The 16,999-nt window shown below is 40.6% G+C and overlaps 2 protein-coding genes across 16 annotated transcripts in view; one reads left to right on the top strand and one right to left on the bottom strand.

Moving 5' to 3' along the window:
* The window catches only part of HERC3 (HECT and RLD domain containing E3 ubiquitin protein ligase 3), a 123,157-nt gene that overhangs the window by 3,300 nt on the left and 102,858 nt on the right, over positions 1–16,999 (bottom strand). For 14 of the 15 annotated variants that reach the window (XR_012434959.1, XM_015450643.3, XM_074040124.1 and 11 more), the window contains 2 exons: positions 1,300–1,483; positions 971–1,073 (listed from right to left, as the gene is read on the bottom strand). Coding sequence is in view for 14 of the 15 variants with exons in the window: in XM_015450643.3 (XP_015306129.1) it covers positions 971–1,073; positions 1,300–1,483 (287 nt within the window). In the remaining variant the exon portion in view is untranslated. Of the gene's footprint in view, positions 1–970; positions 1,074–1,299; positions 1,484–2,987; positions 3,755–16,999 lie in introns of those variants that run through there. The other variant, XM_065544563.2, reaches the window with a different exon arrangement.
* NAP1L5 (nucleosome assembly protein 1 like 5) lies at positions 7,914–9,825 on the top strand. Its single transcript, XM_005555398.5, has one exon. The coding sequence runs from the start codon at positions 7,997–7,999 to the stop codon at positions 8,543–8,545; it is 549 nt and encodes a 182-aa protein (XP_005555455.3). The 5' UTR covers positions 7,914–7,996; the 3' UTR covers positions 8,546–9,825.

The raw sequence follows: 16,999 nt of genomic DNA, 5'->3' as shown, positions 1-16,999 counted from the left end.
ATCCAAACAATTTGACTTCATAAATGTAATACTTGAATAACTTATATATAAAATAATTAGTATTTTTAGAATAATTTAAAAATCAGGCTGGGCGTGGTGGCTCACACTTGTAATCCCAGCATTCTGGGAGGCCAAAACAGGCAGATCACTTGAGGTCAGAAGTTCAAGACCAGGACCAGTCTGGGCAACATGATGAAACCCCATCTCTACTAAAAATACAAAAATCTGCCGGGCATGGTGCCAGGTGCCTATAGTCCTAGCTACTTGGGAGGCTGAGGCATGAGAATCACCTGAACCTAGGAGGTGGTGGTTGCAGTTAACTGAGATCACACCACTGCACTCCAGCCTGGGCAACAGAGTAAGACTCTGTCTCAAAAAAAAAAAAAAAAAAAGAAAGAAAGAAAGAAAGAAAAAAAAGAAAAGAAAAGAAAAGAAAAGAAAGAAGGAAGGAAAGAAGGAAAGGAAAGAAACAAAGAAAGAAAGAAACAAAGAAAGAAAGAAAGAAAGAAAGAAAGAAAGAAAGAAAGAAAGAAAGAAAGAAAGAAAGAAAGAAAGAAAGAAAGAAAGAAAGAAAGAAAGAAAGGAAGGAAGGAAGGAAGGAAGGAAGGAAGGAAGGAAGAAAGAAGAAAGAAAGAAAGAAAGAAAGAAAGAAAGAAAGAAAGAAAGAAAGAAAGAAAGAAAGAAAGAAAGAAAGAAAGAAAGAAAGAAAGGAGAGAAAGAGAAAAGAAAAATCAGTGAGATGCTTCTTTTCTTCCTTTCATGCCACCCTCTTGTTAGGCAACAGATCTGGATTAACAACCTATATCGTGTCTGACATATCATTAAGACAAAAAGCATACATATAATGAATTACAATTACCTCATCTTTACCATTTAAATGAGTTAAGCCTCAGCCATGGAGCCTATCATCCTATACTATATGTAAGACTAAAATGTAGACAAATACCATATTGAGATTACCGATACTTACAGAGAAACTTCTTCTTCTTTTCCAATGGAAACTCATGAAATGTTTCCCAAAATAGTTTTACAGTGGGATGTGTGGCCGAGTAATCTCCCTTGTAGATGGCAGTCTGTCCAAAAAAGACAAAAAGAAAAAAATGTCTCTTAGAAAAATATTTTAGTGGACATTATATATCATTTGCATTTGAGGCTAAGAAATAAGTGCTCAGATACAGGACACCTCTAAATCTAACTCAACCACAGTATGCTTGGAACGAGATCAGGCTCTGGGAACACCTCCCCAAGCTGCTGCTGTTTCGCCGAAGTTAAAGGAGTTAAAGGATCTTTTGTGCTTACCTCTTCCAGTTCTTCCCAGTTGTAGTTGCTGTTCCCCACCATCATAGCCCTCAGTTCTGAAGGCTGGAAGAGCTCAAGTACTTTGCCACCACACACCTTTAGGAAGCCACTAGAGAAGGCTGTGTACCATTCATGAACTGAGATTTGGAAGACATAATTGACATAAGCATCCACAAATTCCTGCCTGCCAGAACACAAAAGAAATCAAATACATTTAGCTCAAAGTCTTATAAAGCTTATGAAGTTACCCTTCTACACTGAGATTGGGAGTGATAAAAAATGGAATTTCATCAAATGTTCACATCAGGAGGCATCCTAAAGCATCATATAGGTTACCAGCTCTCCTCTCCTCCCTCTCCAGCCCCAGCCCTAACATTCCACCAAGTGCCTCAGATGATCCAAGGAAGGATAAGACAGGAAGGGGAGCAGGCCAGGTAAGTAGAACTAAACTACTGGCTTTACCTGAGGTATTCCAGTTTTCATGTTAAAAGTCCTGCTTAAAATTTAGTGTGGAAAAAATAATAAGACTTTTTCTGCTTAAAATAAAAAGTCTGAGATAACAGTTCTAGGCCACTTTCCCTATCCTCAGAAACAAATAAAGCTAAACCACTTGACATTCGTATCCTCACCTATTTTAAAAGGTTAATTTTATAACTCCTTGTTTATAAAACCTTTATGTCTGGAAAGAACCATCTCAAATAATAGCTCCATCTCACTAATAATCAGGCAAATGCAAATGAAGACCAGTGAATTGTCATTTGCACTCATCAGACAGGTGTAAGGTTAAAAACGAGATTATATCAATATGGTGAAGGTGTGGGGAAAACGGAAACCTCACAGGCAGCTGGTAGGAAGATAAACTGTAATGATGGGAGCCACATATTGCAACCATGGAAATATATGAAGATCAACCAAATGAGAAGAGCAAAGGCTATTTTTTCAGAGCTGCTATAGCAAGAGAGTCTGCCACTGTCACTTGTGCTGTGGAAGAGACTCAAAGTCAAGCAGAGGAGTGGAAAAGCTTTACAGTGGAAAGAGGGAAGGCTTCAGGTACACTCTGATTGGAGGCTGCTAGCCTGGGGAAGCTGCAGGTGGGCTATAACTAGAAGTGGGGCATCCTATGTGACTGGTTAAGGGTGCATATTTGGCTTTCTCTGGTTGGTTCTAAGTTGGAAGTAGGAACAAAAATTAAGGAAGTTGTTTATTAATCACATCCTGGCCTATTTGGGCCCACCGTTACAAAAGGTATCAAGAGAGATGGCAATCAGGCTCCCTGCAAGTCTGACTTAGAGCAGGCTGGCTTCCTGGGCTGCTTATTGCAGATAAGAGGTTGGTTTCCTGGGCAGGTTGCTACAGACTGTGGGTCTCAGCTCCATTTTTACATATGGCCTGGCCACTGTCCGTAGGTATATTCAGTCTCTCACAAGTGGAAATATAAACTGTGAACATAGACATAAACATTTTGGGGGGAAATTCTGTGAATACCTAGAGAAGGTGAAAATGTAAATACCCTTGATAATGCTACTGTGCTAGCGGGCAGGTAATGCAGAGATGCTAACATATGTGCACAGGAAGATGACTTCAGGGAAGTTTACTGCAGCATTTTCTTGTAATACAGAGAATTCAGAGAAACAAAACTAAATATCCATTAATATGAACACGGACAAGGAAAAGATGGCAGAGTCATATGATGGAAACCATAAAGCAGAGCACTTTAATGGAATTAACTAGATCTAATGTTAGCAAAATGAATAGAATCTCAGGAACAATGCTGAGTGAAAATCAAGTATTTGCATGTTCAGTAAAATATGACAGCATTTATGTAAGTTGTGTTTTAACACTTAAATCAATGCTACTTATAAAAGTTAGTAGGTCTGTCACTTAGAACTTGTGACCCTTGGGCAAGTTATTTAATTTCTCCATGCCTCTTGTGTCCTCATTTGTAAAATGGGGAGAGTAAGAGTAGATAACTCATGGAACTGCTTTAGGATTAAATGAGTGAGTACATGTAAGAGTGCTTAAACCAAGGCTGGTGTATAACAACTGCTTTGTAAGTATTAGCTAGTATTATCGTATTGTTATGGATATAAGATTTTGCTTATGAGTATGAAATTATACATATGCATATGTAAGACGTTTAAGTGTTCATTTTTAAAAACAAAGACATTAATGTAAAAAGATCTTTGTCTAGCCAGGTGCGGTGGCTCATGCCTATAATCCCAGCACTTTGCGAGACTGAGGCAGGCAGATGGCTTGAGCCCAGAATTCAAGACCAGCCTGGGCAACACGACGAGATCCAGTCTCCACAAAAAATCAGCCAGGCCTGGTGGTGCATGCCTGTAGTCCCAGCTGCTCAGAAGGCTGAGGCGGGAGGATCGCCTGAGCCCAGGAGGTCAAGGCTGCAGTGAGCCATGATCACGCCACTGTACTTCAGCCTGGGTGACAAAGCACGACTCTGTCTCCAAAAAAAAAAAAAAATCTGTTTTAATATACATGTTTATTATAAAAACATTTAAAAAAATCAAATTCATAAGAGTTTTCTCTGTGTAAGAAAGAAGGGTGGGAAGAGGGGAATGGAATTAAGGGTACGTACAAAAAGAAGTTGAGCGGTATCAGTAATTTTTTTCTTTTATTAAAAAATCTGAAGCAAATACCTGTTGACTGTGGATCATATATGCAAATACTTGTTACATTATTCTATGTAGTTTCTGTGTTTTAGATTAAAAACAATTTTAAAACTTCACATCATGAAGATAGTTATTTACTACTTATCCATCACTGTAATTTAACACTTTATAGAGCTACATTTGAATTATTGGGTTTCCTCCAAGCAGATACTTTTTACATGTTCACCATTCATACCAATAACTAACCAAAAAATGGTGTGATACAGTGGATAAGTGAGGCAGACAGGGGTTCAAATCCAGGCTCTGCCATGTTCTGTATCTAACTAGTAAGCCTTTCTTTTCCCATTTTTAAAATGGTATAAGTTGCAATCTTTAAAATAAAGCCACTAATGTAAAAAGAGTATTGTACATGTTAATCATTGATACTGAAAGTTTCTCACACCATATATAACACTTCACTTCTCTGAAACCCATTACACTAAACTAATGACATTTTTCTGATACAATTACCCAAGAGAAACGCCATCACAACAATTTTTATTACAGACTGTGATGGTTAATTTTATAAGTCAACTTGGCAAGGCTATGGCATCCAGTTGTTTGGTCAAACACCAGTCTGGATGTTGTTAAGATATTTTTTTAGTCGGGATTAATATTTAAATTCATAGACTTTGATTAAAGCAAGTTACCCTCCATAATGTAGGTAGGCCATATCCAATCAGTTGAAGGCCTTAAGAGAAAAAGACTTGAGGTCCTCCAAAGAGGAAAGAATTCTGCCTCCACACTGTCTTTGGACTCAAGACTTCAATATTAACTCTTGCCAGAATTTCTAGCCTGATAGCCTATCCTACAGATTTCAGGTTTGACAGCCTCCACAATCACATGAACCAATTCTTTAAAATAAATCTGTCCCTGCCCCCGCCCCCCTTGGCCCCACACCCTATCGGTTCTGTTTCTCTGGAGAACACTGACACACAGATTTTGGTACTAAGAAGTATGGTACTGCAACAGCAAATACCTAAAAATGTAGATGTGCCTTTGGAATTAGGAAATAGGTAGAGCCTGGAAGAGTTTTGAGGAGCTTGACAGAAAAAATCTAGATTTCACTTGAGACTATTGGTAGAAATAGCTCAACAGTCTCAGGAAGCAGCCTGAGACTCACCATCTAGATGCCCAATCTTGAACCTTCTAGCTAGTAGCCTCCAGTATTCCTTTCTAGCAACACTGCTAAACAGACTAAAGCCACTATGAAAAACAATGTGGCAGCTTCTTATGAAATTAAGCATACATTTACTGTATGACCCAGCAATCCCACTGCTAGGTATCTACCCAAGAGAAATAAAAGTCTATGCTCATAGAGAAACCTGTAGATGAATGATCACAGCATTATTCACAATTACGAAAAACTGGAAACAACACAAATGGGAATACTATCCAATAATAAAAAGTAAAATAAAAAATAATAAAAAATAAATTTACCAATATATACAACAACACGAATGAATCTCAAATGTACTCTGCTAGTGAAAAAAGCCAGGCTCAAAAGGCTACATTCATATAATTCAATTTACCTGTCATTCTGGATAGAACAGAAGTATTGAGACAGAGAACAGCTCAGTGCTCACCAGGGCTGGATGTTGGGGAAGGGTCACAAGGGACCTTTAGGGGGCGATTTACTGTTCTATATCTTGATTACTACAGTGCTTACATTACTGTACTTGCTTGTGAAAGCACCCCCAAAAGTGCAAATTTTACTGTTATGTAAATGATACCTCAATGAGCCAGACTTTTTAAAATACAGTCTAGTTTAACACTAAGTTTTAAGATCTGTTGAGACAGGAAAATAAAAATCTTGAAAGATGAGCATGCCCTAAATATTTTAAGCAGGTTAAGTTAGTCAAGTGAATTTAACCAAAATTTGGGATTTTTTTTTTTTTAAGTCTGTCACAACTTCCATACTATAGGGGTCAAAAGGCCTATTTTCTGCCCCTGAATCTGCCAATTAAGTGATACACGCAGTAAGATGATTTCACCATATTTGCTTCTAAGTTTACTATCTGTAAAATGAGAAACATCCTTCCTAATCTCAAGGTAGCTGTAGCCATCAAAAGAGATGATATATGGGACGGGGGAAGAAGGTAGAGAAGAAGACAGTGAGCCACTAAGAAGATGGTGAGCAGGGTAAAGAAGAGGGTTGGGGGGAAGGTGGGGAAGAAGACCGTGGGGGAAGGTAGGGAAGAAGACCATGGGGGAAGATGGAGAAGAAGAGGGTGGGAAAGAAGACAGGAAGAAGAAGGTGGGGGAAGGTGGGGAAGAAGATAGAGGGTGGGGAAGACGACGGTGGGGCTGGGTGGGTGGGTGGGGAAGAAGACGGTGGGGCTGGGTGGGTGGGTGGGGAAGAAGACGGTGGGGCTGGGTGGGTGGGTGGGGAAGAAGACGGTGGGGCTGGGTGGGTGGGTGGGGAAGTAGACGGTGGGGCTGGGTGGGTGGGTGGGGAAGTAGACGGTGGGGCTGGGTGGGTGGGTGAGGTGGGGGTGGGTGGGTGGGAAGAGGGTGGGGCTGGGGGAGGGGAAGAAGAGGGTGAGGTAGATGGGGAAGAAGAGGGTGAGGAAGATGGGGAAGAAGAGGGTGAAGAGGGTGGGGAAGAAAAGAGTGAGGAGAATGAGGAAAAAGGGCGCGGGTGGGGGGAAGGTGAGGAAGAAGGCAGTGAGTGGGGAAGAAGAGGGTGAGGAGGGTGGGGAAGAAGAGGGTGAGGAGGGTGAGAAAAAGGACAGTGGTGGAGGGGAGGTGAGAAAGAAGGCAGTGAGTGGAGAAGAGGAGGATGAGGAGGGTGAGGAAAAGGACAGTGCGGGGGCGGGGGAGGTGAGAAAGAAGGCAGTGAGTGGGGAAGAAGAGGGTGAGGAGGGTGGGGAAGAAGAGGGTGAGGAGGGTGGGGAAGAAGAGGGTGAAGGGGTGGGGAAAAGGACAGTGCGGGGAGGAGAGAAGGTGAGGAAGAAGGCAGTGAGTGGGGAAGAAGGGGGGAAGAAGATGGGCAGAAGGTGGGGCATAACACAGTGCGGGGGAGGGGCAGGAGGGAGGGAGAAGATGGTGGCAAGGAAAGGTGTGAAAACAGATAATGGGGAAGGCAGGAAAGCAGATGGTGTTGGGGGAAGCCCGGGAAGACGAAAGTGAGCAGGGTGGGATAGATGGCACACGCTTTAACCAAGATAAGAGGGGGCCTTGGCCCTGGGCCCCATGCTTTAGAGAGACTTGTTTTTTTCAGCCCTCCTCAAGCTTTAGTACTTCCCACAGGCCAAAGATTCTGTAGAACCTTCTAGAACACACACCAGGACACTGGGAGCTCTGAGATTTCCTACCCAAATGACTCCAAAACTGCTTCCAGGGGGGTCCTGCTGAGAGACAACCTTGCCACCAGGGTATGTGTCGCCAGGTGTGTGGGATGGCCAAGGGGGTGTTGGGTGGACACACGGGTACAGAGCTTGGATATGCAAGCTGCCCTATCCACACATATGCTCCCCAGGTCCCCAAAAGGGTAGAATGGAGCCAGCTTGCCCGTTCCTCCACTGCCTGGAGAGGAATGTGGAGGAATCTAAGAGGTGATCAAATGCCAGCTATGGAGAGAGATGCAGAGGTAAGCGAAGACATATGTACTAGCATTTGTAGAAGGGCCTGGATGGGGGTGAGGAGCACACGGAAAACGGGCTGAGGCCATCTACGCAGTTCCTGAAGCAGCACCTCGGGCAGCCACTGACACTCCCAGCCCAGCTCTACAGGAGGTGGGTACATGGGTGGGCTGGGAACAGGGTGTCTGTCCAACAGGCTGGTGTTGAGGGCCCAGGAGACGTCAGGGTAGCAACAGGAGGAATCTGGTGCAGTATGAGCGCACGGCCGTCAGCTGATAGTGGGGAGCCAGTCAAGTGCCGCAAAAGCAGGGGGCGGGGCCGCGGCCGACGTCATTCCCGCGGCCGCGCGTCACCGCCACTTGCCGCATCCGCAAGATCTCTCTGGACCAGCTCGGGTGCAGGGCCTCTGCGGGATCCCTCCTAGACCTCTGCGGCTTCTCCTCTAACATGGCCGACTCGGAAAACCAGGGGCCTGCGGAGCCTAGCCAGGCGGCGGCAGCGGCGGAGGCAGCGGCGGAGGAGGTAATGGCGGAAGGCGGTGCGCAGGGTGGAGACTGTGACAGCGCGGCTGGAGACCCTGACAGCGCGGCTGGTCAGATGGCTGAGGAGCCCCAGACCCCTGCAGAGAATGCCCCAAAGCCGAAAAATGACTTTATCGAGAGCCTGCCTAATTCGGTGAAATGCCGAGTCCTGGCCCTCAAAAAGCTGCAGAAGCGATGCGATAAGATAGAAGCCAAATTTGATAAGGAATTTCAGGCTCTGGAAAGAAAGTATAATGACATATATAAGCCCCTACTCGCCAAGATCCAAGAGCTCACCGGCGAGATGGAGGGGTGTGCATGGACCTTGGAGGGGGAGGAGGAGGAGGAAGAGGAGTACGAGGATGACGAGGAGGAGGGGGAAGAGGAGGAGGAGGAGGATGCTGCAGCAGAGGCTGCCGCGGGGGCCAAACATGACGATGCCCACGCCGAGATGCCTGATGACGCCAAGAAGTAAGGGGGGCAGAGATGGATGAAGAGAAAGCCCACGAAGAAAACAGCTTGGTTTTGTTTTTCCCAGAATATTGGTGGACTTAAAAAGGCTCAGGTTTTTGACCAAAATACAATGTGAATTTATTCTGACATTCCTAAAATAGATTAAATTGAAGCAATTAGATCCTGGCCAGCTCGATTCAAATTTTTCATTTTGAACATAATAAATATATCAAAAGGTGTTAAAGAAAACCGAATTAAACCCAAAATTATGTTTTCATGGTCTCTTCTATGAGGATTGAGGTTTACAAAGGGTGTTAGTAGATGCGAAGTAAAGAACGTCACTTTGAAACCCATTCATAACACAGCATACGCTACACATGGAACACCCAGGCCATGACTGAACACGTTTTCAGTGCTTAATTCTTAAATTTCTTTACTCATGACATTTCGCTGTGCAGAGAAGGCAGACCCCAAGAAAAACGTCATCTTTGAGACTTTGCTTTTGTAACGCAGACATCAGCTTTACACTTCACAGGAGATTGATGGCACTGAGGAAGACTGCAATGGAGATCATGACACTACTGTTAATAAGGCCAGGAAAACTGCCATTTCAAGTTCTGAAAAATGTTTGAGTATTTGAATTTAGAGAATAACATGGTTCCAAGAAGGAGGGTGTAAAACCTGTAAAATACTGTCAACATATGTATTCATTAGTTACAATCTCATGTTTGTGTTTTCTTAGTAGTGTCTATTTACAAAGACGTAAAAAATACCCCAAATATGTTTAAGTATTAAATCACTTTACCTAGTGTTTTAGAAATATTAATTTACTTGAAGAGATGTAGAATGTAGCAAATTCTGTAAAGCATGTGTATCCAGTGTTATGTACTTTGATCCTTGTGACGTCTTTCTGTCATGTAGCTTTTAGGGTGTAGCTGTGAAAATCATCAGAACTCTTCACTGAAGCTAATGTTTGGAAAAAATATATACTTGAAGAACCAATCCAAGTGTGTGCCCCTACCCCCAGCTCAGAAGTAGAAAGGATTTAAGTTTGCTTGTATTAGCTGTGCCTTCATTATTTTGCTATGTAAATGTGACATATTATAAAATGGTGCATAATCAAATTTTACTGCTTGAGGACAGACGCATACAGTAAGGATTTTTAGGAAGAATATATTTAATGTAAAGACTCTTAGCTTCTGTGTGGGTTTTGAATTATGTGTGAGCCAGTGATCTATAAAGAAACATAAGCTTAAAGATGTTTACCACTGTGGTGTTAATAAAACAGTATTTTCAAAAAAATATATATAAAAGTCTCGGTACTCTGACTGCCTGTATTCAAATCCCAGCTCTGCCTCCTATTAGTAATGTACCTTAGGCAACTCAGCTAATACTCTCAGTGCTCAATTTCTCCTCATCTACAAAAGGGAATAGGAATAGTCCCTTCCTCATGGGTTACTATGAAGAGCAAATGGATTAATGCATATAACGCCTATAGAATAGCATCCAAACCATGGTAAGCGCTGAATAATTCTTAGCTATTATTATTACATGAAAGATAAAGACAGTGATTGGAAATTCAATCCTCCTTCTCTCCTGTTACAAAATGGGAGAAATGGACATCACTACATCAATGCCTTCCCATGTTTCTGATTCCTTATTATGAGAGAAGAATGTGGCCTTTAATTCAGAAACACAGGAAATTAAATAAACTATCTTGTTTTGGTTTCCTCAACATAATATCAAGTTTTTATTATCTCCCAGAAAGGATAAAAGACTTCAATATAACATTAAAAATATACAAAAAAGGCTATTTCAACTTTGTTTGCTTCATTCTGAATGAAGCAGAGTTTTTTAAAAAAACTGGACTCCAAAAAAATTAAAAAATCAGATGCCATTTGCTTCATTTTCCCTGCAGGGTTAAAATTACAAAGAAGCAAAATTAAATTGCTTTATCCTAGGGAGTGGAAGGCAGCACTGACCTGTTGCTAATAACAACAGATTGTTGAGTACAAACAACCTTAAGGTAATGTTAATCTTCCTTATGCTCAGGCCAACCAAAAGAGAAAATCAGAATAGTATATTACATACGAAGTTCTGATTATCTTAATCATATGATTATCTTAATAGAGAAAAAATCTAATAAAATTTAATATTCATTTCTTATATCCAGGAATGAGATTATCATTTTACTATTTTTCTGGGTACAGTAAAAAGCAAAAATGATTGAAACACAGATAAGAGGTATAAGTATTGGGAAATGTTTTTTATGTATAGAAAACCCAAGAGAATCAACTGAAAAACAATTCAATTTAATAAGTTTGATGAATTGACCAGTTATCAGATGAATACACAAAAACCCATAACCATTTATAGGCACTAATAATGATCAAAATATATGGGAAAGGCTAAAACCTCTAATAAGAAATGTGTATAACCTATGTAAAAATAAAAAACAAATAAATGTAACATAAGCCTTTGGATGTAAGATTGAATATCACAAAAATATCAGTTCTTCCCAAATTAACTTTTATCACAATTCTAATCAAAACTCAAACTGGATCTGGAACCTAATATAATTACCATAATGCTCACCTTAAGAACAGCTAAGAAAACCTTTAGCAATTTGGAAACAGTTTAGATTTTTACCTCTGACTACAGACTAATTGAAGAAAATATACTAAATATTTATCAATTACATCAATTACTGGACAGGGAATGGCTCGGATAAGAGTGATATAAGACCAAAAGAAGTAACAGACATGACAACACAAAAATTAAGAAATCACAGAGTTAGACACACACTACATTTTCAAAAGCAAAAACAGAATAAAACCTACAATAGATATAGATGGCAAAGGGTTAGTAGTCTTAAACATAATGAAGAGTTCCTATGAATCATATGAAAATTATTAAGTCCTACTAGAGAAATACATAAAGGACATCAGCAGAGTCTCTAAAAAGAGGAAAGACTGCAAACCCTGACTGAGGCAGAAAGAACTCACCTAGTACTGCGTGTTCCTGAACCTGCAGCACTAGGTGAGCTGGGGCTCTGGCAGAGTCTAGAGACGAGTGTTCCTAGCTCTGTGCTCTGGCCAGCAATCCTTTTGTTTATGATAACACTTTAGCTACGGGGTTTTCTAGCTACCGGCTGTACCACTGTTGGCCACTTCTCTAAGGATACAGGGATGTTTGTGATGTCAAGCGATTTCTGCCATTTCCTAACTAGGCTAATCTTTATACTCTTTCCTAGACTGCTTATTTGATAGCTTCTCTGGCAACCCTAAAACCTGCATCTAGCAGGATACCCTTGCTTCAAGGTAGGTCAAACACTATCATTCATAAACCATTTTCAACCTATTATAGGCCAAAATTAGTCAACAAAGCAAAAATGAACTGGCAGAAAGAAAGAAAGGCAGCATGCAATACACAACCAACTCTCTGAGTATTACACAGAAAACTGGCATGATGATGCTTACTGTGAAAAATGGCATGGCAGCTCTCTCTACCTGAGAATGTACACTCAATGCATACACATAGACACATTTACACATATACACACACATACACACTTTTTTTTATTAAGGTGAAATTCACATAACAAAATTAACCATTTTAAAGGGAACAATTCAGTGGCATTTGTACATTCACAATGCTGTGCAACCACCACCTTCTAGTTAATTCATTTTTTAAACAAAATATTTTAGAGGTAAACAGCAGTAAAATAGATCAGTACTGTGTAGAGTATGTAAAGTAGCCTATGTGTGAAAGAAATGCAACATTTTGTAAGTGAGATTAAATTTCTTTTTTTTTTCATTTTTTTTTTTAAAGAATACACACCATTTTTCTAAGAACTGGGTGAAATGGTGATAATGACATATAAGGGAGTATAATTCATTAGCAAAATAAATTTATCAAAAATACCTATCAACAAATTCAAATGTTATACATTTTAATTCCATTTCACCCCTGAGACCTTATCATTAAAAAGCAATTTTAAAGGTACAAAATCCTTTATACACAAAAGATACTTGACATAGTCTTATTAAAAATGGTGGTGGGGGGAAGAGAAAAAAGAGGAATAAAAAAGAACATACAAACAAGTCAAATATTAAACAGTGAAGAAACAGAAAAATACACATTCACATAGCAGACCATGCAGTCATTATTAAGGGTGTTCATAAGGACTTTGTAATAGCATTTTAAATATAAGCATTGTCTTCACCTAAGTTTAAAAATTCAGACACTCCATTTCATATGTATATAGTTATGTTTTTAGCTATTCCAATTTTGCTTTTTAAAAACATTACCTAGTTGGCCTGAAATGAAAAACAGCAAAGTCTTCAAAGTCATTTTTCTTCCTAGGGGGAAAGGAGGATGGGAACTCTCGAGCCCCAGCCTTAGCCCCTGAGAGGTCAGATGCTGATGCCCATGGAGCGCAGTCTGACTCAAACCACCTGGCTTTGAATCCTGGCTCTGGTTTAGAATCCTGGACTTCTAGCTCTGCAACCTTGAACAAGAGACTTATGCCTATCTGTGCCTCAGTTTCCTCATCAGTAAATGGGAAGGCTTACATGTCAAATATTTCAAATAATGTCTGACACATGGTAAGCACTCAAGAAGTGTTACTGGCATTTTAATTCTGCTGTTCCTGTAATAGTCCAATGCAAATACAATGCAGATCTTAAAGACTGCATCCCTCAGAAACTATCCTGAAAGATCAACTGAAGTCTGCCAGCAGTCCTGAAGATCTTCAGGAGCAAGAAGTGTTTGTCATGCATGAGTTTTATTCTCAGCTTTTCACTATAGAATCTAGATGCCCTCTGAAGCACTTACCTTAAGTTTGGCATTTCTCACTATGTGATCCTTTTACTCTGCTCTCCGCCCCCCCACTGCCCCCCCAGCCCCATGTGTGTGTCATCTGTCTTTTTTAATATGGGGAAAATGGGAAGACAGCAATTGCATTTAATCTGATTGCATCAAATTGAGTAAATGTTAGGGAATCTAGAACAATATGTGGGTTTTTCACTAATGGTAATAACACCATGTTATAGACCATAAGAAATGCTTAACCATGAGCAGTCATGTGATACAGTATTATCCAGATGTGACTACCAGCTGGTGGCAAGATTTGTCTATGATGCAGCCACCAGTAATTAGCCACAGATGTTCTTTTACCTGGATGCCTACAACTCATTTGACTGTATAGGTTCTGTCCAAGGATAGAAAGCATTTTAAAACCAAATGAAATGGAATAAATTATGAATATGGAATTGGTATTCCTCTGGCATTTTCCCCTGGGGCAGCAATGCTAGCAAATATCTTACTGTTAACAAAAACAGCCTCAATGCTAGCAGTATCTGTGTATACAACTGCCTAAAAGTACAGTAGAATAATATTCTTCTTACAGTTCTTTCATTTTCTTAGTCATAAAACGTAGGACTGCCAATGACTAGATTATGGCATATAACCAAGGAAATAATGACTATAATGATCAACTTTTTATAACTTCATACAGCCTTTCTTACCAGGACCTCAATGTACTTTGTTGGTAAGACTTCTATTTTGTGCAGCATAAAATGAAAAGAAAAAAAATTCATTCATGTCTTTTTCTGGTGGTCCCTAACCAAAACAGCTATAGTAAAGAGTACAGCAGTAACCATGAATGGGACTGGTGTCCTTATAAGAGTCACAAGAGAGCTTGCTTTCCATCCCTGCTCTCCACCATGCTAGGATACAACAAGAAGTCAGCAGTCTGCAACGTGGAAGAAGGCCCTCGCCAGAACCTAACCATGCTGGCAGCCTAATCTTTGACTTCCAGTCTCCAGAACGTGACAAATACATTTGTGTTGTTTATAAGTCATCCAGTTTATGCTACTTTTTTACAGCAGCCCAAACGAAGACAAACAGGTAACTGTGACAGCAACAGGGTCTCCTGCCTGTCACTGAGTGACACAGACATGTACAGCAGTGCCTAAAGCAGCATGGATGAGTTCACAGTGCACTCAATGAGTACTCTGAAAAACCAAAATCTAAATTTCTACCTAGTACAGAAGCTGTTCCATACATCATGAACATAGTATAACGCAATCAAAATTTCTCTGTCTGAACTGACAACTCAGATTTTTCCATCCCTTTACAGAGCACCTTTCATATTTATGTCCTTTTCTCTACTTTCTAGTATCCAAATCTTAGTAGGCTTCCAAACTTAGCTCTATCCCGTATCTGTCCTCCCAGATGCATCTGTCCAAGCTGATTTCTCTGAACGCCTTCAGATTCAACCACCCAATTTAGTCTTCATATTCCATTTATGGTTGCATCTGAGAACAGCTTATCACCCTAAACAAACTGTGTTATATTTTACTATTCCTGCACAGTTTCTCCCACAACTGTTGAGTCAATTCAACTGTTGATTCAAAGAAATGTCTTTTGAATAAGGAGAAAGACAGGGAGAGAGAAGCAAAGAAACAGAAAGAGAGAAAAATTCAGACTTAGAAACAGAGCAAAAAAGACAGAGACAAAAATATGCTAAGAGAAATAACTTGACAAAGATATGAAAAGGAGTAAAAAGTTCTGGCAACTGCCTCAACTGCAGACTACATCGCCAATTGCCTATTCCTGCACTAGGTCATTCATTTCCCCAGCCACTGTATCATACTCACAGAGCACTATGATGACCCACCAAAGGATGAGGACATTGTGAATGTTCCCCTTCCTCAGGATGCTTGCCTATCCCACTGTTAGCTTCTAACGAATGATGCACACATTATCTTGTCTGAAACCTAATGCAAAAGCTAAGACATTGATTGAAAGACTAAAGGCTATATATGTATCTACATATGTACTTGCACACATGTGCAATGTTTAAAGCAATCCCCAAAACAAGAAGGGAAGAGAAATCAACTGGGCTAACAAATCTGCTTTATGATCTGCCACAAATTTTCCCAATTCTAAAAACATTATATGACTATATGGAATAAAAAGCCTGTTCTTACTAAGGAAATAAACAACCTGAAAATAAATTATTTACTGTTAACAAAAGTACCAATGTTATATAGATAAAGGAAACTGCTTTTAGCCCCAAGAGATTCTTATCAAGGGTTTTGATTGCAACATTCTTACTTGAATCAAAACTAGCCTCTATATTAGGTTTCTAGAGCCAAGATAATTCCATCAACTGAAGCCATTTTTGTTGGGTGTCTAGGTGGCTTCTGCATCATTTCACTCAACTGATACTAAAGCTCACTTTCCCCAAAGCTGAGGCTTCTTGGATAGTCTGGAAGGTTTACATGACAAAAAAAAAAAAGGTTACTGAATGCTCTATGAGATCATACTAGCTTCGAGTTGTTTTTTAAAAACGTCAAGGATGGGCTGCGTGCAGTGGCTCATGCCTGTAATCCCAGCACTTTGGGAGCCTGAGGCGGGCAGATCAGCCCAGGTCAGGAGTCCGAAACCAGGCTGGCCAACATGGTGAAACCCTGTCTCTACTAAAAATACAAAAATTAGCAGGGCATGGTGGTACACGCCTGTAATCCTAGCTACGGGGGAGGCTGAGGCAGAAGAATCACTTGAACCCAGGAGGTGAAGGTTGCAGCGAGCCAAGATTGCACCACTGTACTCCAGCCTTGGAGACAGAGTGAGACTCCGTCTCAAAAAACAAAAAAGTCAAGGATAGAAGTCTGTCAACATTTTTCTATCTTTTTTTTTTTTTTTTTTTTGGAAGATGAGGTCTTGGTTTGTTGTCCGGGCTGGAGTGCAGAGGCATGATCATGGCTCACTACAGCCTCCACTTCCCAAGCTCAAGTGATCCTCCCACCTTAGCCTCCTGAGTAGCTGGAAGTACAGATATGCACTACCACACATCTGGCTAATTTTCTCTTTTTTTTTTTTGTATTTTTTTTAGATACTTGGTTTTGCTATCTTGCCCATGCTGGTCTTGAACTTCTGAGCTCAAGCAATTCACCCACCTTGGCTTCCCAAAGTTCTGGGATTACAGGCATGAGCCACTGCACCCAGCCCATTCCTATTTTCAAAAGGAAAGATTGTGGAAGAAAACCAAGATAGATCACTTGGATAGACTGAATTTAATAGGATCTCCAATTGCATCTTCCCAAGTATTTAGAGGAAGAAGCCAGTAAAAGTCCAGAGTGAGTTTTACTTAATTTTCCTGCATGCGTACAAACAGCATCTAGGTCCTCCACATCTGTATCTTTTTTCATAGCTTAAATGAAACCTTGCTTTCCTCTCTAAAGGCTTCCAAAGAAAGACTGTCATTCTCTCACCTTTCCCACCCCCTACCTGCCCTTTCCTTAAGCCAACAAGTTTCATCGCTAGCCTATGGGCGAATTATGCTCACATCCTCAAGAGTCTGCATTTTATTCTAACTTATATAGCTCCTCCAAGAAATTACATTTTCCTTGTCCTTGTTTTTCATTTCACCACTTCTTTCTTGTTGATTCTTGCTGTAAGCAACCTC

Source organism: Macaca fascicularis, chromosome 5 (assembly GCF_037993035.2).
Source record: "Macaca fascicularis isolate 582-1 chromosome 5, T2T-MFA8v1.1".
Lineage (NCBI taxonomy): Eukaryota > Metazoa > Chordata > Mammalia > Primates > Cercopithecidae > Macaca > Macaca fascicularis.
The sequence above is the reverse complement of the archived record's forward strand: the minus strand, read 5'-3'. Positions and strand labels throughout refer to the sequence as shown.

What these genes read in the sequence shown, in the direction of transcription:
- NAP1L5 (XM_005555398.5), top strand. Translation starts at nt 7,997, where the DNA reads ATGGCCGACTCGGAAAACCAGGGGCCTGCGGAGCCTAGCCAGGCGGCG.